Source organism: Fonsecaea erecta (assembly GCF_001651985.1).
Source record: "Fonsecaea erecta strain CBS 125763 chromosome Unknown Scaff9, whole genome shotgun sequence".
In the NCBI taxonomy this organism is placed as follows: Eukaryota; Fungi; Ascomycota; class Eurotiomycetes; order Chaetothyriales; family Herpotrichiellaceae; genus Fonsecaea; species Fonsecaea erecta.
Window position 1 is genome coordinate 868,261 of NW_017387252.1, and position 22,291 is coordinate 890,551.

Genomic DNA, 22,291 nt, shown 5'->3' on the forward strand with positions numbered 1-22,291 from the left:
TCATGGCTAGGCACCTGTTGTAATGATGAGAACAGATAATGGTTGGGAATAAGAAATGCGAGAGCAAAGGGCTGCGACACAATGTCTCTGAGGCATCTGATGGTCGAGATGGTGAGGGTTCAAGGTGGCCTGTAGGCATGCCGAGGGCGTTCTAGGTTTGGCGATTGGCGGAAGGGGACTCACCATGTTTCCTTAAGGGTCTTCCCCCAAAACTCCACCATCTGACTACACCTTCTCTACACTATCAAATCTTCTGGGATTTCCAAATCTTCCTCCATCTCACAAATTGGAACGGAGGAGAGAGCCATCGATCATTGTGGAGGGTCGTGGGGACTTTATCTTTGGAGTATGCGCGAGAGAAATCTGTGGGTCGACTTAGACCAGATGGCAGAATGTGAGAATTGCGGTGTTAGAAACCCCAGACTTCACCGTGGGTTGATGCTTCAAGAGAAGATCCACCATCAGAGGGATGCGCAGATCTTCTTATTCGAGCAGGATCGACCCTTGGTCTCTTTTTGAGCCAGCTGATATCTGAGTCCATATCTCTTGTTTCGTAACTAGCACCTCAAACTCGTCCGAAAGCATATCCAGATTGCTACCAGGGGGACTTATCTCATGACCATTGAGAATCCGTTGACTACCACCAGCTGGGCTAGGAGGCGGTGATCTTGGGTTGTTTTGGCATCGTCATGGGCTGTGCAGCCTACCAAAGGCCATCCAGGAGCACCCTCTCCCCAATGACTTGCATCCGGCCAAGGGATGGCGCCCATGGGATGGCGAACAGCTGGACAGTAGTAGCTTAACCATCACCCATGTCCGCAGTGTCCAGGTCAGCCAGTAGCCAATCAGAGATGTCCCCTTGGAACTTGCTCGCCGACATCTCGACGAAAGGGTGTGCACTTTGACACTTCTGGCTGCATGTGTCTCGCAGTCCCGTCACAGATTTAAACCCATGATTTACGAGTAACGATGTGGAATGGAAAAATTAATGTTTAAGTGGAAGGAGAACAGCGATAAAAACAAGTCATAATCGCGGAGTCTTTCTCCGTTTGCTGTTTGCACGCCCAGGTGAATAAGATGTAAATCAGCATCTACCGAGAGGTAGCGCAATGCGGTGCCCTCGCTATCAGTGCCTCTAACTGAGTTGGCATACTGGTCACTAAGTAGGGACATACCTAATGTGACTAGGGTATCAGCCTTGGTTAGAACTCCGTATTATCTCGTATCTGATGTAAATATAGGCTAGGCTATTTCTAAACTTCAATCCTGCTGCTTTTTCGGCCTTGTTAGACGCCCTAGACGCTGTCCAATCCGCATTCGTGTCACCCGCTGTACTGGCTGGCACCGGCTTAGGTTGCAGCCCTGGCCGGGTTTGCTGTGCCTGATGCTTTGACAGCCGACTTCCGCGCGGGTCTCATTCATTCATCCCATCATTCCATCCCAACTGCACGCGGTCATCCCTTCATACGAAAACACAACCACATATCCGTTGTTCCCCTCTTCTGACACAGTCACCAAGTTGCCTGAGCTGCTGCACAAGAGTGTCAGCCTGTGCGCCTGATTCGATACCGCCGGCTGGCCTCGTGCGCCGTCGCCGACCGTCGATAAAATTGCTTCTCTGCAAACGGCCAAACCGCAACCGCTCGAATTCGCGCTCCTCGGCGCATTCTGCCTCTCTTTTCCCACGCTCGATTACCCTCACAACTTACCTAGCTTTTGACATCGCTGCCGGTAGAGCTCTGCGGATTCCAACTCCTGCGAAACCGGGCTCGGTTGATTGCGCCCGAACTGACAGCGCTCAGCCCGCCTGAACTGCGGGAGTGGGAAATAAAGGACAAAGACAACGGTGACTGCGATTTCGGGTTTCCATTGGCGTCTAGGGTGCACGTCCCAGGTGTGCCGGCCATGCATTGCTTGATGGTTGATTCCGCTTCAATATGAACGGGGAAAGGCCCGCGGCCAACGGGGAGCAAATTGCAAATGGCTTCCAACAGACCGTCGCAGATTCCACGCCCGAGTCTGGGCAATTAAAAACAGAATCGGTGCCCTCAAATCCGCCGCCGCCTTCAATCGACAACACGCGAAACTGTGCAAATGGAGATGTTGAGTCAAGTCAGCAACCCTCCGACAACAAGGGCAGCGATGTCGCCCACCTTCACGAACAAGCGCCATCCGATATCCTGCACCTCATCTCTCAAGACAGTTACCTGCCGATGGCCGCTCTGATAAATCGGGCTTCCCAATCATGTTGGAACGGCCTCTCCGATTTGGTGACGCACTTGGCTTCAATGCCTGTTCCCGAACTGCCACCTGATCAGGCAAAACTCCTACCTACTGGCCTGCCCAACAACCAGTCCAAGGCAAATTTGGAAAAGAAAGATCGGCTCCTGAAATTCTCAAATGATCAAAAGGCGGATTTCATAAAACTTCTGGTATTGCTGCAATGGAGCAAGAACGTGGACGAAGTGAGCAAGACTATCTCAATCAACTACTGGCTCATGCAACGCCGAGAAGCGTATTGGAATGCCATCGGGTCCATGGCCCTTCTGAAACAGGAGTCTTCAGGTTTTCAGATCCCCAATCCCGACCTCAAAACAGCAGCTGAAGTACTGTCAAGGGGTACGGTGCTCAGTCTGCCCCGCCTGGGTTATACACCACAGAAAGATTTGTCCAGCAGACAGATACTTAGAATCCTCCAGTCACTCAACCGGGTGTTGAGCGTCAAACTAGCCCTTTGGGATGACTTGCCCCCTCAGTTGCGAAGATACCGAATTCATGACGGACGTGCTACTTTCACTGTACCCAACGAGTTCGAACTAGATGTCTCCATATTAGGAGACAGCCAAGATTCTCCCTTTCGCATGGTCGATTTCCGGTTTTCTTTCCAACCATCCCCTCATATCCCCGACAGTCTACACTCGGAGATCGAGCTATACGCAAATTCCAATATCGATCGAGACGGGCTACAAGGGTGTTACGACTTTCTGCATGAGCTGGCTCTATCTTATAAATTGGCTGAGCTCCACAAGCAAGCGGTCGACTTGGCTCGAAACCAATGGGCCGGCAACCTACGCGTTGAACTTATTCGCCGGAACCTTGTCGTACAGTATTGGCCCGAGAGACAACTTGGGAAAAGTTGGATTGAGGTCGGTATTGCCAGTGGTCGAGAGAAGCAGAAAATAACCAAGACGGACTCGCCGCCTTTTCTCGAAGTCAAATGGATGCGACAAGGCAAAAGAGTGGACTCTTTACAATTACACCTGAATGATGCGCTGCTTAGTTTCGAAGCGATCCTCCGGCAAGTGATCGCACAGCATATAACGCAGATCCTGGACAACATCTATGACAAACTCATCCTCACACCTCTGTTTGCCAATGTTGAACTCTTCTTGGAACAATCGCTTTCCTACGAAGATCCGGAGGAGTGCTTCCTGACCATGCAACTCTCTCGATCCTCAGACCTCCAGCTGAAAATCGACTCTGTAACGGGATTCCTTGTTCTCAGCCCTGTTACAGAGAGGACAGAGCGACTTCAGTATGAGGTCAATCGGGTCCAAGGTGTGGCAGATGATGTTGTCTCCAAACTCCTCAATTACAGGTGCAGCATCATGGAAAGTAGGGTTCTTGTCGGTATTTTGGGCACCTCTTGGGAAGGACTGCGTTCCTTCAAGCTTAGCCAAGCAGAGGCGAGAGCATTGTTTGGAGGGCCAGTGTCGAGGATGAACATGTTTCGCCAGAACCAGTGGACAATGGCCTATACCCTGGCGATCACACACGCCCCTGATGGAGACCATTGGTGGCTATTACAACAAGTCGCTGCCGGCGCTCTGAGTCATCAGACTCGTTACAGGGTTCTTCACAAGCAGAGGATAGAGGTCAAAGAAGAATTATCTTCCGCATATTTCGATCGACTTGCGGAGTACTTAATGGGTTTGATATTCTTGGAGCGCAACGCCGACTTCTTCAGGGAGAGGAAGGAGAAGTTCGATCTACGACCTTTGCCTGCCTTCGACCAGCATTATGAATTACCCGAAATCTCATTTGATTTGGATATGGCCAGGCCAGCCTTTTCGAAGCAACCCGTACCACCCACAGCTTTCGGCTCCGCCACGGCGTTGCAAACGGCCAACAGTGCGCCCAACCCTCCTGCTCTACAAAAGGGGATCAAAGTCCGATTTGGTGGAGTTGATCGGTCTACGAACAAAGTCAGGGCTGTCGCTCAATATCACTACCAGACAAGTTCTGCGGTGCTCAGACGTATCGAGCAGTCTGTCCTTGATGCTTGCGTTTCTCTTAACCCCGAGGACAAGACCGTTATGATCCGAGTTACAACTGCAATAGCACAAGCCGCGATCCCGGAAATTGTCGACAAAGCCATGGATGTTGAAAAGGTCGTCTCAACAGTCGAGCAGATTCATCGTCTCCCAGGATTGAGATTGAATGCGATATCGAATTCCAGTTTTACGATAGCGTATCACGAAGGAGCGCCTGCCGAACTAGAACTCAGAATCGGATTCCCGAGCGGCAATCAAGCACCGCAGCTTGATTTCTTCCCAGCTGGGGAGAATCCACATCAATTCCTCGCGGCACAATACACAAAACTGATTGCCGCCAGCCGCGGCCCATTTGCCACTAGAATACGCGACTTTCTCACTTCGTTGACTTTGACGCTCCCACTGTTAACCTATCTCCACAAACTCCAGGACAAACATGGACTGAACCCCGAGACACAGCAGCAAACGGATCCGCCCGGGCAAGAAGATCACTTGCGGGTGCATATCCTCGTCAGGAGTGCGACAGCTTTTGCGATTCAATATTTCACACCGGCAGGACAAGCGCCGAAAGATGTCAAAGCCGATTCTCAACCACATATGCTCGCACGTCTGGAAGTTCTGCACCACATTAATATGTCGAGAAAACCAATGTGGCTTGTGCGCGCAGCGCTTGAGGACTTCCAATCATACTCTAGGCCGGCTTATTCGACACCAGAGTTAGGGGCGAAGCTGAAGCAGGAAATATTTACTCGTCCAGACGGGCAATCGAAATGGCTTGCGTTGGATAAAGCGGCGGCTTGCATGGCTGACCAGCCAGAGCCTTTGCTCCAAGCTATGCATGATCTTCTATGGGAATGGGCCAAGCTGGCGAAAGCGTCCGAAGGCAAAGTGCCCATCAATCTGCCACTGAACAAAGCCAAAGCTGTGCCAGGCAACCCGAATGCAAACAACGCCAACCTTCCGAATGGTCCCAACAGTCGACTTCCTGCTCCCATGAAAGCTCCCCCAGGCAAGATGCAAGCACCTGGTGGTATGATCCCCAATGGGGCAAATGTCAAGGTCCAACGACCTTCAGGCACTGGTCCTGGGGGAAGACCGATGCCTCCAAATCACAAGGCGAACACCAACAGCGCGCAAAAACAAGAGGTCATCATGCTGGACTAGCCGTTGGTACCTGCAACCAACACGTGGCTCGTGTATCAATGTTATTTTGACGATTCTCAATTTCTCCCTTTGCTTTTGTTCATAATGGCCTCGGAGGAGCTCGATGGGGGGTTGGTGACGATATACCCAAAATGGGATGGATAACTTCATTTACACAACAAAGCCAACAGGTGGCTGGCGCCCCTTTTATGATAGTCAATACTTATGGACGGAGGTTTCTCAGCTGGCATCACGAGTAACTGCCAGCACTCTGTATCTTGAATGAAGACTAGAGATTCTTTACATCATAGGGACCACTCTAATGACAGAGCTGATGCTACTTTCGGTTAGCAGACTGAACAGATCGTGGGGGTTTAATTAGTCTTCCCCAGTCTTGCCGTTTACGCGTCCGTAAGTCGCGCCGCAACACTCGGAGGCATTTAGGCCGCGTCCTGCCTGTTGCCAATGTACTCAAATATCCAACGTTCGACTTACCAGCTCCTGGTCATATAACAGCATCACGCATTCGTGCATGCTGAGGTCTCGTGTGTCCTATCGTCTTGCTTCATTGATTTCAGCAATCTCCCCTCGAGCTGTCCCAGGACGGGATTGCCACTCATCCACCATGTCGTTCTACAAACGAAAAGATCCACCCACTTCCTCACCCGATGACGCAAAGAAACCCAAGAAGAATGGCAGCCTTACTTCCTTCTTTGGTCCTCCGAAAGCCTCTTCAGCAGGTGGACCGAACGCAGCGACGAACGAACCTCAACCCGCGAACTTCGACAAGGACAAATGGGTCGCAAGTCTCACTGATGAGCAGAAGAAGCTCCTCAAATTGGAGATCGATACACTGGACCCGAGTTGGTTAGCAGTGTTGAAAGAGGAGATTGTGACACCTAGCTTTCTGGAATTGAAACGCTTCTTGCAGAAGGAAATCAATTCGAAGCAGAAGATCTTTCCACCGCTAGAAGATGTGTATAGCTGGTAAGCCTCCATACCTCCGTGGCCTGATGCTCGCCGACTGACAACGATACTCGCCAGGTCGCGGCATTGTCCGCTCCACAAAGTCCGCGTTGTAATCCTGGGCCAAGATCCGTACCACGGTCACAACCAAGCGCATGGTCTCTGTTTTTCCGTGCGACCACCCACCCCCGCGCCTCCCTCCCTGAAGAACATCTACACTGCGATCAAGAATGATTACCCCAGTTTCAAGCCTCCGCCCAAGAACGGCGGCCTACTAACTCCGTGGGCAGACCAAGGGGTCCTCATGCTTAACACCTGCCTCACCGTACGCCAGGGCCTGGCCAATTCGCATGCTGGGCATGGCTGGGAAAAGTTCACTCAGAAGGTCATCGATACCGTTGTCAAATTGCGAACCCGCGGCGTGGTCTTCTTGGCCTGGGGCACGCCGGCGCAGAAGCGCTGTGAAAAGATTACGGGAGCGCGCCACCTGGTGTTGAAAAGTGTCCATCCATCCCCACTCAGTGCGAGCCGGGGCTTCTACACGTGTGGGCATTTCAGAAAGACCAATGACTGGCTCGAGACACGCTACGGGAAGGAGGGGATTATAAATTGGGACTTGAATGCGCCGGAGCACCCCATCGCGGCCCCAGGCGTGCAGGAACCGATCAAGGCGACGGCATCGCAGAAGGAAGAGCCCCAGAACGCTGGGCCGGCCACTGAATTGCCCGAGAAGAGCAATGGAAAGAAAATAGTGCGGCAGGAAGAGTTTGAAGGCGAGGATGATGAGGATGCCATCGCGGCACTGGAGGAGATTGCGGAATCGGAAGCAAAGGCAAATTTAAGGGACAAAGCTGAGGACAAGGACGAGGTCAATGGCGAGGCTCAGAAGACAAGCACTTGAAAAAGACACGAGACCAGGGGAGGGGGGTTGGTCCAGCGGTGCTTCTCTCCCCGTTGCAATTGCAGAGCGCGCGTGAGGGTTGGAACCATGGCATATCTTGCTTAAGAGCTCTCCTGGTTCACTTTTACGGGATTATGTTTGGAAAGGTGTCAAAAAATCCAGTACTAAAAGGACCGGTCTGTCTGTCGAAAAAAAGAAAAAGACGTTGGGCATGGCGTTCTGGCGTTGCGGGGTTGATTGGATACATAAGTCAATCTCTATTACGTCCTGGAATGGGAATCATTGAAGATCTGACCTGATCTCACCGCTGCCCGCCTCATTAAGAGAGAGCGAGAGAGTGCAGACGGCAGACACACACACACCACGAGGACTTACTTATCCTCCTGCGATTTCCAGAGGCAATGCATGCGGCGTATCACTAGGGATCTGTGATGGATCTCGAAACTGTAGACCGTGAAGGTCATAGAAGCTAGACAAACCATGCACGCCAGTCATGGATTTTGACACGGTGCAGTAAGTGGGTAGTAATTGCTTGTTGATTAACAGCACCCGCGATATACTGTATATACAGCTATGTATGTATGTGTATGTACCTCGTCTGGGCAGTTTAGATGATGGAGAGTTATGCAGGGATACACCAAGATCAAGGCGCGCTATTACATAGCTTGACTGGGTACTGAGTGTTAGATAGATAGATGGACACGCGATGCTTGTCGACGTCGCCCCTTGGATTTCTCAGCCTTGTGTGATGGTAAGTCAGTCTTATGGATCTTGATCTTGCTTCGCCATCACGACCCCTTCCCCCCACCCGTTTTTTGGGGCTCAGCATATGCCGAGTAACGCTGCCTCTCCCAGCGTCTGGCTCTGCAAGGGTCAGGAGCTGGGAATAGCGGGACCGACACAAAGCCAGGTTGGCCACTGTGGAAAACCAGAAGCCCGGCAACGAACGTGGCTCGGTGAATAGCTATTCCCTTGAGGCTCATCTCTACAGAGGCGCTCCGACACGACTCACCACTCGCTGTCATTCGAAGTTTGACCAGCATATCACAAGCAGCGACCAACAATGACAAAAAGCATGGAACAAAGGCTTCCTCCGCATGGTTGCCGACATGTCAAGCCCGGGACTAATGCTTCCCTCACGGTCTTCACAAGCTGTCTCGAGGGAGAAAGTCTGACCTGACCAATGCAAAACCACTATTGTCCCGAGGGTGATTTGCCATATTCCAGGTTTCCAGACTTCTGTAGGATGGTCACTGTGATCAGATTCCGTGACGTGTCGAGCGGCAGCGTTGCCATGACGCTAAACGATATGTTTTCGTCCTCAATCACGACTGACGCCAGCTACAGCCAGCCAGCGAGCCAGCCCTTTCCTCGAGGATTCTAAAATAGGGCTTGAGTTCTCGCCACATTCAGCAGCATCCATGCTTCTTTGCCAGGGTTGCGCAACCAAGTAAAATCCCGGGTCCCGGAACAACGTTCAGGTTGCGGATAGGTCCATGGCCTTCTTTCGTCGAGCACTCTGTCCAATAATGGACCTACCCGGCGTAATCTTTCAGCAGCAGTAGAACCTCGTCAGGCTCAAGCGATGCAACCCCTGCCGCGACTTGCAAAGCGAGGTGTGTGCTTGAAAGTCCGGCGCAGCGTCCACGGAAGCCGCCGCGGCTAAGTATGGCACAGGAGAGGCACAGGAGCTGCGTTGAGACATCGAAAAGAACTTTTGTATCCAAAAGATCATCGAGCTCTGGGGAAGATTGAATCAAATCGTGTGGACAGGTTGGGAGAAATCCCAGAAAGGGATACAGAGAGATGAACGCGTGGCTGGGGAATGGAAGGAAAGAGAACCGCGGGAGGCTGCAGGAGAAACTGTAAGTGAGTGATAGCCTAGAAACACCTGAAGACCATTGACCACCAGAAACGGACACTGGACGACCAGCGTTCTGATGGAACCGATATTCTCTCAGTGCGATGGACATTGAAAGGATGGCCTATGCAACGACTCTGCCACTTCATCCCTATTGTCGCCAGAGAGACGAGGGTGAACAGTTTTGAGCGGGCACCGTGTGTGCTAAAGAAAAGATCGGATGTCACATTTGCAGCTTTGATGGGCACAGGTCATTGACTGTCTCTAGCACCGACTTGGGGCCTAAAGCCGCCCGCGGCACTATCAAGACTTGAGCTCTTGGATCTCGGTGGTCTGCTCGATGTCGACATAAACCAACATTAGACTAACGATCGGAAAGAGATCTCCCAGTAACACACCACTACTTATCTATTGGGAATATGATACAGCGAGGAGAGTAATTCCATATCCCTCGCAAGGGTCGGACTCGAATCGACAAAATCGTAAATGAACCTCAGCATCTTGTTGCACCAGACTTCGTACCCAGACGGCAGGCTCTCTCGCAACCGTCGGTCAGGTGAGTTTTTGAAGGCATAGAAGATGAGGAGCTGTCCGAAGAATTGTCCACATGCAAAGTATTTGACAGGGGCAAAATTCCGCATTTTCACACAAACATCCAATGTCATGTGCCAATCCATGGCATACTCCAGTGCTTCTGCACATAACTTCAGCTCGGTCTCGTTGACTGAGGTGGGATTTTGGATGGCTTTGTACAGGAATGGTCGCCCTAGGTGGAAAATCGACACCCGGTAACGCATCTGAAGTAGGGCGACAACCACAGCTTCGGCCGGGCAGTCAAAGCTTTGCTTTTCCCGTTCACCGGGGTAGTGTAACGCCGGAGGAAGGTTGGTGCGCCATTGCTCAAGCTGGTGGCGGAGCTCTTCTGCGACTTTGGTTGAGGGGTTACTGAGGAATAGCTCGTCCCGTATCCGATTGAGGATGATTCTGTGGGCAATCTGCGCTAGGAAATGGTAGTGGTAGAACGAGTCATCGGAATGTTGCGGGCGCGTGCCATTGGCATAAGGATACACGGTAAATTTTGGGAGGGGTACGTCGTCTTCCCACGCCTTCAGGCCACTGGGCGGCAGCTCCAACTCTTGAACAACCAGACTCTCAAGCATGAGCGAACACCAGAACAGTCTTGCATGCATGTCGGCGAGCCACTCGTCAACGGGTTCGGGTGGGCATTTCCAGTAGGCGGTGCAGATGACTGCCGCCCGACCGGCCTCCAGCCATTTATCAACCGGCCGCATGGCTTGCGCGAAGAACACGGCCGACGTCAGGTAATACTGGGCAGCCTGGACGTCCCGCTCGGAGAGACAGAAGCCTACTCGTCTCCGGGCCTCGTTGAAAAAGCTTAGGCCGGGGATTTCTTCTTCCATGATGTGTCGGACGAGTGGGGTTATCGAGGCTTGACTCGAATTCTCGAAACCGCCTTCTTCGTATGCTTTGAATCCCATGCATCCTAACGCCATGACATTCAGGACGAGGCATGACTCGATGTCCTGGCCAAACCCTTCTCGCACCACCACGGCAAGAGTACTGAAAAAGTAGAAGTCGCGGTCGATGCATGGATATACCCGGTTGAAAGTGTCGAAGTAAGCGTTCGAAAGATCTTTCACACAAGACAGGCTGAGAGAGGCGAGCCAGTCAAGCGTGGGCATAACACTCTGCGCCGAGATGACAGGCTCAAGCGAAGGTCGTTCTGATTCCAGCCGAGTAGGATAGCTTCTTTCCAAGTTGCGAACCTCAGAAGTAAGATTGCTGGGAAGTAAAGGCAGCACCCCTGGCCAATGAATCGTTTGACGAGCACTAAATGACAGAATTCCAAAGTGGGAGTTTGACTGTCGAGGCAACTGTCTCGTACTCGACAGCGGCGAAGAAAGCGATTGATGGGAAACAACTGAGTCCATGTGGTAGGGGCTTTCGGTATGCGGCAGACTGGAGTCGACTCTGTTGCCGTCGAGCTCATGCACAGACTTAGCAGAGGTTGGAACAGACAAGTGATCAATCTTCGACTCCATTCGCCTCAGCGTGTTGAATATCATCCCCATCGAGATCTCATTCCTGTTGTTTTCAGTCAGCCTCTGGTCGACGGATGTGGATAGTGACTCACTTGGTAGGCTTGCGCTCTGCATAGGTGCACTCGATCCCCAGGCTTTTGCAGAGGCTACAAGGCATGTCCTCGTCACATCTGGTCTTCTTCATGCGGCATGCCTCGCATGCTTGGCGGGCAATGAAGTTGCGCTGCCTCTTTGCGGGCCTCGAATCGTCATATGGCGCTTCGTCGCCCGGCGCAAGGGCGCTGCGGTTGTCGTCACCCATTTGGCGAAATTACTGTTCTTCCCCAGCTTCTTCGCTTGGAGCACAACAGCCAGCTCATCGCTATCCACCGGCAGTCATTACCGTTCTTACAGCAGCAGGAGGCCCGACTCTACTCCATTCTCGCAGCATAGCAAGATCGGCGACGATGTTTGTTATGAGTTTCGGTGCCGAGACCGACTTCCAGGTGCCAAGACACTAGCCTTAGAATGGCTTAGGGCTGTTGGGAGCTCCCATCTGTTGGCTGCAAACAATGAACACGGACATTTTCAAAGATACAACAGTGAACACTGCTTACCATGGCACCGTATTCATTGCTGCAGACCTCGCCGCCTCACATCTACTCTAGACTATGACAGTGCAACATCTCATCATCGCGATGTCGCAAGTCCTGCAGCAGGTGAAGTCGGGGACCATGACACTCTGGCACTGCCACCCATCCTCTTGGGGGCTTTGGGGATGCGGATCACACAAAGGATCGGGATTATTTGACGGACAGGTGACCGCTGTGCTACATGCCAGAGACGGCATCGTCTCCACGAACCATGTCATACTTGAGTTGACGTCTGCACACTCCAGGGGCAAATTTAGGTAAGGTGAGGTGCATGCTTGACTGGTAGGGACTATGTCGCAGAATACCACACACCATGATTTTGTCCAAGGGAGGAAGATGAGATGTGCTTGGTGTAGCCAATGTGGTGGTTATTTCCACAAGCCAGTCATCGTCATAGACTTCACCAGAGTTATTGAGGTTGCTCACTCTTCCCCCTTTCAGCAAATAAGCACGATAAGGCTTATTTGATCGACCATTTACGAGATTGCCGACGTTCTATAACAGTACGTATCCTTGATACGGGGCTACGATAGCAGCCGATAAAGGAAGGTGGCCGTAGCGTTTCAATGCTGAGGTAGTATCGACGCCTTCCGACTATTTTCCCCGCAGTCGTCAATATCTCCAGCCTTACCAGCCACATTGGGTCGCTTCAACAAGGCTAGTGAGGCTTCACTAGCCACTCACTGCCACTATCTATCTATCAATGTCACGGTCGCAACACCAATCGCTAACAGGGCAGAAACCATCCCTCCGCACCCGTTGACGGCTCCTATAGTTACATCAGAGGATACAACACGCTATCGCGACCTCAACGCTGCCAACATGGTCGTCTTCAAAAGGCTGCTCACCAAATCTACGGAACGTTGCAGACGCTGTGTCACCTAAACATGCGGTGACTGGACGGGCTGCAAGGAGTCTCAGGCTGTGTGCTACCTCAGCCTCCCAAATTCATAATACTCCTCCATCCCTCCCTCCTTTCAGGTGAACCGTCGATGGGCTTCAACTCTTCTTCTTGCGTGTCACAGATACAAAATGTATCCTCGTCTCCTATTTCCCGTGGCTACGCTCGTTGTCAGCCTTTTCAGCGGACTGGGAGATGCGATTGCCGCCAACCCTCTTCCAGCGCCCCAGAACATCACATGGGGCACGTCGGGACCAAAGCCGTTGGCCGGTTACCTGGTGCTGAATTCGCCGTACAATCAGGTCATCAATGATGCGTGGACACGAACGTGGAACACCATCAGCACGCTGAAATGGACTCCCGTGGCGATTGAAGCCCCGATAAGTAGTTTCGCGCCTTTTCCAACTGCAACACCATCGTCTAGGGTGAAAAGATGGAATTCAATCCTCATTGAAATTGACCTCACCATTGTCGACACCGAAGCTGATCTGCAGCAAGGAGTGGACGAATCGTACACCATCGACATAACCCAAGCCTCTCAATCGGTCAACATCACCGCCCAGACGGTCTGGGGCGCTCTTAATGCCTTTACTACTCTCCAGCAGATCATCATTTCCGACGGCCAAGGAGGACTTTTGATTGAGCAACCAGTTTCGATAGTCGACCACCCAAACTACCCGTACCGCGGAGTCATGATTGACACGGGACGAAACTACATCAGCGTTCCCAAAATCTACGAGCAGATCGACGGCATGGCTCTCTCGAAGTTGAACGTGCTCCACTGGCATCTGGTCGACGCTCAGTCATGGCCGATTCAGATGACGAGCTATCCCCAGATGACCCAAGGCGCCTATTCGCCCCAGATGGTCTACTCGCAAGACGACGTTAGGTCAGTCATCGCGTACGCGCGAGCTCGGGGCGTTCGAGTCATTCCCGAAATCGACATGCCTGGCCACGCGTCGTCCGGCTGGACGGAGGTTGATCCAAGCATCGTCGCGTGCGCGAACTCCTGGTGGTCCAACGACGTCTGGGCGTACCACACAGCGGTGGAGCCGAACCCAGGACAGCTCGACATCCTCAACAACAAGACGTACGAAGTCATCAAGAGCATCTACGCCGAGCTCTCGGGCTTGTTTACCGACAACATCTTCCACGTTGGCGCGGACGAGATCCAAACGGGCTGCTACAATTTCAGCACGCTGGTCCAGCAATACTTTGCCCAAAACTCGTCGCGGGATTTCAACGATCTTCTCCAGATCTGGGTCGATACGGCCGTACCGATCTTCAACTCGGTGTCCAACAAGACGCTGATGATGTGGGAGGATGTGGTGCTCAACTCGTACCCGCACGCGCACAGCGTGCCCACCAACATCATCATGCAGGCGTGGAACAACGGGCTGGAGAACATCCAGAACCTGACGGCGCTGGGGTACGACGTGGTGGTGTCGTCGTCGGACTTTTTCTACCTGGACTGCGGGTTCGGCGGCTGGGTGACCAACGACCCGCGGTACAACGAGATGGCCAACCCCAACGCGTCGGTGCCGACCTTCAACTACGGCGGCGGGGGCGGCTCGTGGTGTGCGCCCTACAAGACCTGGCAACGCATCTACGACTACGACTTCACTCTGAACCTGACCGACGCACAGAAGGCCCACGTGCTCGGCACCGAAGTGCCTCTGTGGTCCGAGCAGGTCGACGACACCGTGGTCTCGTCCAAGATGTGGCCCCGCGCCGCCGCCGCCGCCGAGCTCGCCTGGTCCGGCAACCGGGACCCCGTCACGGGGATCAAGCGCACCACCCAGATGACCCAGCGCATCCTGAACTTCCGCGAGTACCTCGTCGCCAACGGCGTCCAGGCCACGCCCCTCGTCCCCAAGTACTGTCTCCAGCACCCGCACGCCTGTGACCTGTACTACAACCAGACGGTGCTGGCTGACTATGCCACGACACAATGATCTGCTGCTGATCGCTTTGATTTTCACCGGGAGAGGAATATTGGACCATTGTCGAGGAGTAACTGCACATCGTCCATAACAATGTATGAGAGATGGAGAAGAGGCAGCGATGAAATACTTTTCACATAAAGAACCACCGAAGAACTGTACTGCAGTAGAAACGCTTCCTCTTCTTCTTCGGGTTTCTAAGTCCAAGAGGATGGACGAACTCGACCACGGAGAAAAAGCAAAACAATGAGACATCTTCCCATCCCTGCTACAGTGGTACGATCGCGAGCAACGGCCAGTCTCGTCGTGCTAAGAAGTAACTAAATTTACCTCGCACCTCATGCGCCTCCAACACGTTCCGAGACGAACACGGGACCGCAACTCCGAGATCGGCCCGCCGTCCACAGTTTCGAGACGCACACCAGTGAAACCCTCCCCAGCTTCCGCCGTGTGCTCTTTTGCTTTCTCCAACTAAACAAGATTTTAAGTTCCCGAGGCGAAAATGGCGACTCGAAACAAGTGACAATGAGGGGTTTGTCGGTAATTATTGGGGAAAGGTCGACGTCGGAATCACCAAGTAACGAGAACGGAGATGGTTGATATATAGGTTAGGTGTTTCGATCTTATCCCATGTATCCCGGGGAGTAGACGTCCTTAAGGAGTGAGTGATCAAAACAGAGTCAAAGGTTCAAGACTTTACATACATTTCCCGCCATGCCTGCTACCACTGAAGCCGTGAATGGACATGCCGCACAGAATGGCGCAAACGGGGCACACATACCTGTCACGAGCATATTCTCGAACTTCGTCGCCAACGCGAGTACCGAGGATCTGACTCCCCACATACGAGGCCGTCTGAAGGAGTACATTATCGACTTCATCGGTGTCACCCTCGCGGCCAGCCACTCGTCGGAATCGACACCAGCGTTTTGCGACGCTGTCAAGGCCCTGGGCGGCCAGAACAATGGCTCGTGTACGGTCCTGGGCAAGGGCAAATCGTTCACCCCTCAATATGCTGGCCTGCTCAACGCCACCTTGGGCCACTCTCTGGATTTCGACGACACCTACGCGAAAGGGACGTTGCATGCCGGTGTCACTGCCATCGGAGCTGGTTTGACGCAGGCGGAACTGCTGGGCGATCAGGCGAGTATGGACCGGTTCCTGCTTGCTGTGGCCGTGGGATACGAAATCACCTGTCGCCTGGGCAAGGAACTCGGCAACGACGCCTACTCCCGCGGCTTTCACAATACCTCTACCGCCGGCATCTTTGGTGCTGTGGCCACACTCGCGGTCCTCAAAGGCCTATCGGTCGAGGTTGTCGAAAACGCGTTCGGCCTCGCGGGCTCAAAGGCCGCCGGGTCAATGCAGTATCTCGAGAATGGAAGCTGGAACAAGAGGCTCCACCCTGGTTTCGCTGTTCACGATGCCTTCATGTGCGTGGCTCTAGCCGAAGCCGGCGTTATTGGCGCGGCGAAGATCTTTGAAGGAACATTCGGCTTTCTTCACGCCTATAGCCCCAAACCAGATAAGGATCTGGCCTACCTCACTGCCGATCTAGGCAAGAGATGGGAATTCCTCGAGACGTCTCTGAAGCCGTTCCCGGCATGCCGCATGACGCACGGCTTCATCGAACATGCCGTGAGGTTGGGCCGTGACAAGGGCTGCTCCAAAGCCCAGGATGTGAAGAGCATTACCTTGGCGCTGAGCCCTGCCAATGTGAGCGTTGTCGGAGCACCGATCCCTAACAAGATCCACCCGGAGAACATGGTCGACGCCCAATTTTCTGCCTACTTCACCACTGCGAACAGCTTCCTGTACGGATCGGACAACGGCGTCCGCTGTTACGACAAGGACCGGCTCATGGACCCTCAGATCCGGGAACTATCCGACAAGATCAGGTGCGTGGGTGACAGCTCTATCAAGGAGTTTGGTTCGAAGATGACAGTCGAGTATGCGACCGGGGAGGTCTCCGAGATCGACATTCCCTATCCCTTGGGAGAGTTGCAACACCCCTTCACGAGGGAGCAAGTAGATGCGAAGTTCTTCAGTCTGGTGAACCCGATATACGGCGAGAAGAAAGCCAGGAACATCCGGGATGCGGTAGAGAGTATTGAAAAGCATACCGTAAGCGAGTTGCTTGCCATGTGTTGAACAGGAGTTGGATGAATGAAGCGAGAAACCGATGCATCATGTTATAGTCTGGAGTTTGGGTCGTCTGTGGAGGTGTAGTTGGGGTTGGTTTCATCAATGGCTTTCGCCTCCTCTGCTAGCATCCGTCTCTTGTCAAGAGTATAGCTTTGCGTGAAGTTCTAAGCCCGATTCAATACGCTCATTCTTCACCTCATCCCCGGAGCCGAGCAGTCCTTACGATATGCGTCAACAAAATCGGGTCTGTCCCGCACTATCCGTGCGCATCAGACGCACGGCAACGGATGTTGCGGTACGTATAAGTCCCCCAACATCAGGCCGTGTTTCCTGCTTGTTGAGCTGCATCCAAGTGGATCCTGCTGTGGGAATGCATGAGCAAAAAAACTGAAACGGATCCCAGCGCCTTCACGAGCCCTAAGAGCGTGAACCGGATCAGTGCGATCACCCGGTCGTTGAAGATCTTGCCAGAACGATGGGTCCCTTCGGCCTGAGCCATGACGTCTGAGCGGCAACATATCAATAGCGGTTACTCCGTTCGGTCACGTTTTTATAGAGCAACGCCTCCTCAACCCCGGCACAGGGTGTTTGTTATCTGGCTGGGTCTGCTCCGCCGTCGCTTTGCACTCGACATGTACCAATGGGGTTCCTCGGGTCATGCTTGTATTGAGCGACATCGCACAATTTGAGCCGGGAGTAAAGGGGCAAGTCCCCTCTACTGATCATCGTGTCCTAGAGCCTGATGACATCTGGTTTACTCGAACCACGACCTCACCAGCATCTGATTACAACTTGCGTCCTCGAAACCCACGGGTGTCCTCTGACCATGCTCAGCTCTTCGCTCTTTTAGCGAAAGCCTTGCCCACGCCACCTCCGCCATCTATCGTAGTGGCAGCGCCGCCATGCTCGTCGACATCGAGTCGTCGTCCAGGTTCGAACTGAGAGACATCATTACTGACCTGGTCCTACAACCGGCCTTCACCTTGAGCCGACGCTTCACACAGTATACCTTGGTCCGATTGTCTTTGGTCATCTTCCTACTCCCAGTCTACTTCTACTGCCAAATCTTCTCGGCTCTTCCCACCATTATCCGAAACTCCGTCAGACTATTCAGTGGTGTTGGGCGCCGCGGTCTCCGCAACGCATCAGAGGTGTGCAGGCGCGAGGAAAGACACATTGCTGAACAGCAGTGGCATGACACGTATCGGTTTCCGAAGACTGCCGCGATCTCAGGCTCAGCTAGCGCCAAACGCTGGAAAGCCCCCATGGTCTGTGTTTCTGTCTGCGGCCTATCTGTTCGTGTTGTCCACACAAGGCCTATGTCTTCCTTTCCCGACAGGAAGCAGATACTTCTTCTCCACGGGAACCCGAGCTGGAGCTTCGTCTGGCGAGCCATCATCCAGCCTCTCACGGAGTCGGGCCACGAGGTCTTCACTGTCGACTGGCTTGGTCATGGCGCTTCGGATAAGCCTACATCAGTCCGCGACATCTCCTTCGAGTTGCACATGCGGACACTTCTCAACGTCGTCGAAAAGCTCAATCTCAAGGACTTCTACATAGCAGCACATGATTGGGGTGGTTGTGTAGCGCTTTGTACCATCCCACATTTACCCGCGAGCCACAGATGCGAGGGGTTGCTACTAATGAATTCATTCCTCCCAGCTCGACCGAGCGACATCACACTTAACTCTTACCTCCTATATCTACTCTGGTTTCTGAGCACCGGTATCCTCGGCCCGCTCCTGCCAGAGTCAATGGTCATGCGCTTTATGGCACCCAACATCACTTCGACTGTCGTACAGGCATACTGTTGGCCGTACGAATCCACGCCCATGAGCGCGAAGGCCAGCATCAATCGATTCGCTCACATCGTACCCGGCTTACCCGACTTCATCCTGAACCTACGGTCAACCTCCGTTTGGCGGCTCATCGAAGGATTACTTGGGCCGGAGCGCTTCACCAATATTACGGCTCAGGCTAGGCTCGCCGATCGAGACAGAAGTGTCAGGGATTGGTGGTTCGGAGCTCACTCTTCGAGCCATAGTCATGCGGAAGTCATTAGCCGCGAAAACGTCTCTTCTGAAAGCGATCTGTTGACTGCCGTGAATGACACCACATTCTCACCGCCAACAGCAATTCCACCGAAGAACGTTTTCGTCGTGTTCGGACCTGACGATCCTTTGTTGACAGATTGCAAGAGCATCCTCGAGAAAAGTATTAAAGTCAGTCCCTGCATAAGCCCAGATTTGGACTATTCCATACCATCGATCTCACGGGAGAAGCGCAAGAAAGATAGTTACCAAGACGCAAAGACGGAGGGAGATAGCGAGGCGAAAGAGAAGATCCCACGGTCCAAACAACCCGCAGGGTTGGAGTTGCGACAGCCACCCCCGGAGCTATCTATCAAACACCAACAACAGCAGCCGGAGCAGACCGTCTCGCAACCCCATCCTAGGCTGAGTATTGTCGGATCAGGGGCAGGTTCCGTGGTGCACAATGGGTGGTTGATGGTCGCCAAGGGCACGGCAGGACATTATCCTATGGAGACCGAGGGCGTGGTAGAAGTGATTGAGGGAGCAATCCACGTCTTGATTGAGATCTGCACTCGTGGATCTGCTACCGACTGAGCCACAAAAAGAGCATTTGGATTCTCGGAATCATCCGGTTCACAGAAGTTGCACGGAATTACGCAAACTGTACCAGACCTCGCTGCGTAACGGTATCATTTTATCAGGACGAACGGAACCGTCGTAGAAGGCCGGAGGAGCAGGTTTGGACGACGCGGACAGTAATTAGTACCTCGACGGGACATCTGGTTTGATATTCAATGTCTGAAGGCCGTTAGGAAAATAGTTGTCGTTGCGACTCACTAATACGACGATCAAGGGCGGGAGCAGCTCTGGACGCGTACTAATCTCCCATTAATTGGTCGTTGACAGGTACCGGAGGTGAAGGACTGTGTGTTCTATCCACGCTCTCGCCATGTGCGTTGCTAGTCTAGACCAGGAGTCTATCTTCTCTCTGAACAAGGTGCAGATTCCCTGTGAATACAAAACGGCACAAGATTTTAAGCTGACTGGGGCCCAAAAAGCTATTATTTCGCAAAGGACAAGGCAATCGGATGGTCCAAGCCAGGGGCGTGCTTGAATAAATCTCCTCGTGAGTCGTGACTGCTTGATGTCCTATTCAATTATTGTGACATTGGAGCCCGATATCTGATAATATTACACCAGGAAAACCATCCCCCCTCTACTCTATCACAATTGTCTCCAAAGCTCTCTATTCGCCGTCACGACGGTCGTGAATGCGTTCCAGATACCTCTCGCTTTCGCCATAGGCTTGGATCCCACATCGGAAAGCCCAAAGAGGTCCGCATGGTCCTCTTTGATCATGTCAGCTCCCTGTTCAAAGTCAGTGTTCAGAACCTCTGGAATCCCACGGGGTCCCACTGTCCACGAACCTTCTCAGCAACCATGTATACCGCATTTTGAATCCGAGCGTCAGGGATTATCGGGAAAACGGATGCATCGATAACACGGATGCGTCCGATGCCATAGACTCGAAGGCGCTCATCTAGGACCCCATGCTCGATATCTTGGCCTAGCCGACAGGTTCCGCAAGGATCTGACCAGATGCTATTAGCTCCTTCCCGCCCTGGTTGATTAACTTGGACAGGCTCGCACATACGGTAGCCAGTTGAGACCCTTTGATGTATGTACGTGCCCATCTCCTCATCCGAGTCTCGAGGCATCTTCTTCGGATACTCGCCCAAGATGACTTCGCGCATGCCATCACCCTTCTGCAGGATCTCATCGACGAAACGTGTGCCTTCCCTCAGGCCCACAACGTCGACCTGCTCAGCTAGGAAGTTCAAATCGATAAGTGGCTTGTCTGTGGCTTTGCTGGATCGGAGGGAGACAGTCCCACGAGACCGTGGCCGGAGGAGGGAAACAATGACGGTGAGATAGCCACCTGACGCCGGGGGCTGTATATGTGGCTGGAATGGTTTTGCAAAGCAAGGCTATATGCATTGAGCTTCTGCATGTGGAAGCAGTGGACGATGGAAATCGATCTCAACATACCACGAAGTCAATTTCGAGGTGAGGCTGTCCTTCTGGTCCCAACGGGTCGTTTCCCTCCGTATCTTTCAGTGTTCTCCATTCTTTACACGTTTGCAACCGTTCCTCGATCCGGGCAAAGGCAGAGACCTCTAACAGCCCGCTCGTCAAAGGGCCCGTCTTCGAATCTCGGTACTGCTGCAAATATTTATCGTGCCGGGGTCCTGGTCGGATCACATCATCCATCGAGAGGTCTTCGGGTACCTGGAACACGTGAGGCAAGATCGGATGGTCTTGCAGATTCTTCCCGACGTGCCACGAGTCGGCTAAGCAGGGCAGGCCTCTTGCCAGAAGCTCTTCCTGAGGCCCAATGCCTGACAACATGAGAAGTTTAGGCGATTCAAACACTCCGCAGGAGACGATCACCTCTTGGCTTGCATGGTAATATGCTTTGCCTTCAGGACTTTGCACCACAACACCTTCGGCCGCGCCGTCTTTCGTGACAATCATTTCTGCCACAGTAGATGTGAGTACGGTTATATTGCGTTTCCCTCTGATGAAGCAATTGCTGGTGGATCGGACACCGTTGTGTACGGTGCGAATCAGATGAGTCATGCCGTCGACATTGCCGCCCCAGACGTTACCCGATACCGAGTAACCACGGCTTTGCCATGCTTGAAAAAGCCTCTCTGCTAGTGGTATAGGCCGCGTTGGGGAGACATGAAGCAAGGAATCTGGCCCGTTTTCACCCACATCTGGCGGATCGAAACTCAATAGGTGGTCTTCGTCGTAGAATGACGCTGGCTAATTATTGGGAAGCCGTCAATCTTCCGAGACGGAATACCTCTTAGAGATACGGGACGTCGACGAACCTTGCGGAAATACTGCCAGCAGTTCTGAAAGCTCCACGACGGACCACCATACTTGACCCATTCATCATATGTAGCACTGCTGCCCTTCAGCCAGGTAAAGTAGTTCAAACAACTGCTTCCTCCCAGCACTTTACCTCGGGTGTTCTTTGCTTCGGTTCGTTCGTAGCCGGGCTTGCTGACCATCTTGGTCTCATAGGCCCAGTCATATTCACTTTCGGGAAGATGAAATGCAAGTGCAGGAGTCATGATCTCCTCGACCTTTTCCGGGTCTCTTTTGTCAAGTCAATGCTGGCCATTCTCATCATGGGCGGTAGGGGAGCAAACGGACCCTTTACCTGCCTCGACCACGAGGACTTGGACTTTGGGATTCTCGGCCAGTCTACCCGCGACGACTAGGCCTGCAGTTCCGCCTGTGTTTGTTTAGTAAAGGATCGAGCAGCACCGAGGGAGGGGAAATGTGAGACCTCCGACCACAATGAAATCGTAAGTAGTCTTGACGTCCATTATTCAGCCCCGGTCACAGAAGGTGAAA

General features: G+C 52.9%; 8 protein-coding genes across 8 annotated transcripts; 5 read left to right on the forward strand and 3 right to left on the reverse strand.

Annotated features, from left to right (window-relative positions):
• Positions 1 to 1,937: 1,937 nt before the first annotated feature.
• On the forward strand, positions 1,938 to 5,438 carry AYL99_09535 (hypothetical protein; the record flags this gene model as incomplete). The annotated part of the gene is made up of 1 exon (XM_018841042.1): positions 1,938 to 5,438. One exon carries the CDS (start codon positions 1,938 to 1,940, stop codon positions 5,436 to 5,438), a length of 3,501 nt encoding a protein of 1,166 aa, XP_018689723.1.
• A 604-nt stretch (positions 5,439 to 6,042) lies between these two features.
• Positions 6,043 to 7,284, forward strand: AYL99_09536 (uracil-DNA glycosylase; the record flags this gene model as incomplete). The annotated part of the gene is made up of 2 exons (XM_018841043.1): positions 6,043 to 6,404; positions 6,462 to 7,284. The coding sequence occupies 2 exons, from the start codon at positions 6,043 to 6,045 to the stop codon at positions 7,282 to 7,284; spliced, it is 1,185 nt and encodes a 394-aa protein (XP_018689724.1).
• A 2,265-nt stretch (positions 7,285 to 9,549) lies between these two features.
• On the reverse strand, positions 9,550 to 11,509 carry AYL99_09537 (hypothetical protein; the record flags this gene model as incomplete). Its single annotated transcript, XM_018841044.1, has 2 exons — positions 9,550 to 11,251; positions 11,301 to 11,509. 2 exons carry the CDS (start codon positions 11,507 to 11,509, stop codon positions 9,550 to 9,552), a joined length of 1,911 nt encoding a protein of 636 aa, XP_018689725.1.
• A 1,363-nt stretch (positions 11,510 to 12,872) lies between these two features.
• AYL99_09538 (hypothetical protein) lies at positions 12,873 to 14,696 on the forward strand (the record flags this gene model as incomplete). Its single annotated transcript, XM_018841045.1, has 1 exon — positions 12,873 to 14,696. The coding sequence occupies one exon, from the start codon at positions 12,873 to 12,875 to the stop codon at positions 14,694 to 14,696; it is 1,824 nt and encodes a 607-aa protein (XP_018689726.1).
• Positions 14,697 to 15,398: 702 nt separating this feature from the next.
• Positions 15,399 to 16,835, forward strand: AYL99_09539 (hypothetical protein; the record flags this gene model as incomplete). The annotated part of the gene is made up of 1 exon (XM_018841046.1): positions 15,399 to 16,835. One exon carries the CDS (start codon positions 15,399 to 15,401, stop codon positions 16,833 to 16,835), a length of 1,437 nt encoding a protein of 478 aa, XP_018689727.1.
• Positions 16,836 to 16,876: 41 nt separating this feature from the next.
• AYL99_09540 (hypothetical protein) lies at positions 16,877 to 17,328 on the reverse strand (the record flags this gene model as incomplete). Its single annotated transcript, XM_018841047.1, has 3 exons — positions 16,877 to 16,993; positions 17,053 to 17,085; positions 17,242 to 17,328. The coding sequence occupies 3 exons, from the start codon at positions 17,326 to 17,328 to the stop codon at positions 16,877 to 16,879; spliced, it is 237 nt and encodes a 78-aa protein (XP_018689728.1).
• A 403-nt stretch (positions 17,329 to 17,731) lies between these two features.
• Positions 17,732 to 19,456, forward strand: AYL99_09541 (hypothetical protein; the record flags this gene model as incomplete). The annotated part of the gene is made up of 1 exon (XM_018841048.1): positions 17,732 to 19,456. One exon carries the CDS (start codon positions 17,732 to 17,734, stop codon positions 19,454 to 19,456), a length of 1,725 nt encoding a protein of 574 aa, XP_018689729.1.
• Positions 19,457 to 20,086: 630 nt separating this feature from the next.
• Positions 20,087 to 22,263, reverse strand: AYL99_09542 (hypothetical protein; the record flags this gene model as incomplete). The annotated part of the gene is made up of 7 exons (XM_018841049.1): positions 20,087 to 20,230; positions 20,290 to 20,429; positions 20,517 to 20,850; positions 20,912 to 21,691; positions 21,760 to 22,030; positions 22,088 to 22,169; positions 22,224 to 22,263. 7 exons carry the CDS (start codon positions 22,261 to 22,263, stop codon positions 20,087 to 20,089), a joined length of 1,791 nt encoding a protein of 596 aa, XP_018689730.1.
• Between the last annotated feature and the right edge of the window lie 28 nt (positions 22,264 to 22,291).